The 1,814-nt window shown below is 56.3% G+C and overlaps 1 protein-coding gene across 1 annotated transcript in view; it reads left to right on the top strand.

Annotated features, from left to right (window-relative positions):
- The window catches only part of EIF4G3 (eukaryotic translation initiation factor 4 gamma 3), a 30,486-nt gene that overhangs the window by 26,869 nt on the left and 1,803 nt on the right, over positions 1-1,814 (top strand). The window contains exons 18-22 of the mRNA XM_018574725.1: positions 244-328; positions 615-713; positions 801-938; positions 1,480-1,561; positions 1,639-1,785. Of these exons, the coding sequence (XP_018430227.1) occupies positions 244-328; positions 615-713; positions 801-938; positions 1,480-1,561; positions 1,639-1,785 (551 nt within the window). The remainder of the gene's footprint in view (positions 1-243; positions 329-614; positions 714-800; positions 939-1,479; positions 1,562-1,638; positions 1,786-1,814) is intronic.

Raw genomic sequence — 1,814 nt, 5'->3', positions numbered from 1 at the left:
GTCATGTGACTTCCATAGTCGGTGCCACAAGTCATGTGACTTCCATAGTCGGTGCCACAAGTCATGTGACTTCCATAGTCGGTGCCACAAGTCATGTGACTTCCATAGTCGGTGCCGCAAGTCATGTGACTTCCATAGTCGGTGCCGCAGGTCATGTGACTTCCATAGTCGGTGCCGCAGGTCATGTGACTTGTTGTATCGGCTCCAGGAACAACCCGTCTCATTCTTGGCTTTTCCTTTCAGAGAGTTCAACAAAGTTCTGCTCCCCGTGGGCCGCGGAGGGGGCGTCCTACTGGCCGAAATACTGCACCTTCTATGCAAGCAAATGGTATGTCACACACGGGACATGTATGTTGTCTCCTCCTGTACGTCACGTGTCTCTGTCATAGAGCTTTGTCACACGCGGGACATGTATGTTGTCTCCTCCTGTACGTCACGTGTCTCTGTCATAGAGCGTTGTCACACGCGGGACATGTATGTTGTCTCCTCCTGTACGTCACGTGTTCCTGTCATGGAACGTTGTCTCCTCCTGTACGTCACGTGTTCCTGTCATGGAGCGTTGTCACACACGGGACATGTATGTTGTCTCCTCACGTGTCCCTGTCATGTTTCAGAGCCATAAGAAAGTGGCGGCGCTGTGGAGGGACACGGGGCTGCGCTGGGCGGATCTCATACCGGACGGGGACGACGTGCAGAGTTTTGTGAGTGAAAAGGTGAGCGAGCCGCCTGTGTCGTCCTGTCCTCTGTTCTCCCTGCTCCGCTCTGGAGTTCCACCTCACATCCCGTGGTTGTGTCCCCAGAATCTGGACTTCACGTTGTCAGACTGCTTCAGCCCCCCGGAGAGGAAGGAGATGACGGCCGAGGAGCTCAACACGCGTCTGGAGGAGCTCATCATCGAGGAGACCGCAAGTGACGAACATACATTCGACTGGGTGGAGGTGAGTACAGCCCCCGTTCCCACACTGGCCGGCTATACTCGGGGGCCCCCCAATTCTCAGAGCTCCTATACTCGGGGGCCCCCCAATTCTCAGAGCTCCTATACACGGGGGCCCCCCAATTCTCAGAGCTCCTATACTCGGGGGCCCCCCAATTCTCAGAGCTCCTATACTCACGGGGGCCCCCCAATTCTCAGAGCTCCTATACTCCGGGGCCCCCCAATCTCAGAGCTGTGTGTGTGTGTCACGTGACTGTGGGGCGCTGTGTGTGTGTCACGTGACTGTGGCGCGCTGTGTGTGTGTGTCACGTGACTGTGGCGCGCTGTGTGTGTGTGTGTGTCACGTGACTGTGGGGCGCTGTGTGTGTGTCACGTGACTGTGGGGCGCTGTGTGTCACATGACTGTGGCGCGCTGTGTGTGTGTGTGTGTCACGTGACTGTGGGGCGCTGTGTGTGTGTCACGTGACTGTGGGGCGCTGTGTGTCACATGACTGTGGCGCGCTGTGTGTGTCACGTGGCGCGCTGACCCGTCTTCCGTGTCCCAGGCTAATCTAGACGAGGGGCAGATGACGTCTCCGACATTCCTCCGAGCTTTAATGACCGCCGTGTGCAAAGCGGCAATTGTAGGTGAGTGTCCGTGACCAGCCGTGCTCCACCCGTGGGAAACGTGGACACATCTGTGACAGGTCCTCTTTCTTCTCCAGGGGATTGTTCTTCCTGCCGCGTGGACACTTCCTTTCTGAAGCAGAAGGTTCCGGTCTTAGTGAAGTACATGGACTCCAATGTAGAGAGAGAACTACAAGCACTTTATGCACTTCAAGCGTTAATAGTAAAACTTGATCAACCTGCCAGTGAGTACGAGACCGCCACGGAGAGTCCT

Source organism: Nanorana parkeri, unplaced genomic scaffold, assembly GCF_000935625.1.
Source record: "Nanorana parkeri isolate BGI_ZX_2015 unplaced genomic scaffold, ASM93562v1 scaffold3190, whole genome shotgun sequence".
Classification (NCBI taxonomy): Eukaryota; Metazoa; Chordata; class Amphibia; order Anura; family Dicroglossidae; genus Nanorana; species Nanorana parkeri.
This window is presented reverse-complemented; position numbering and strand designations above follow the sequence as displayed.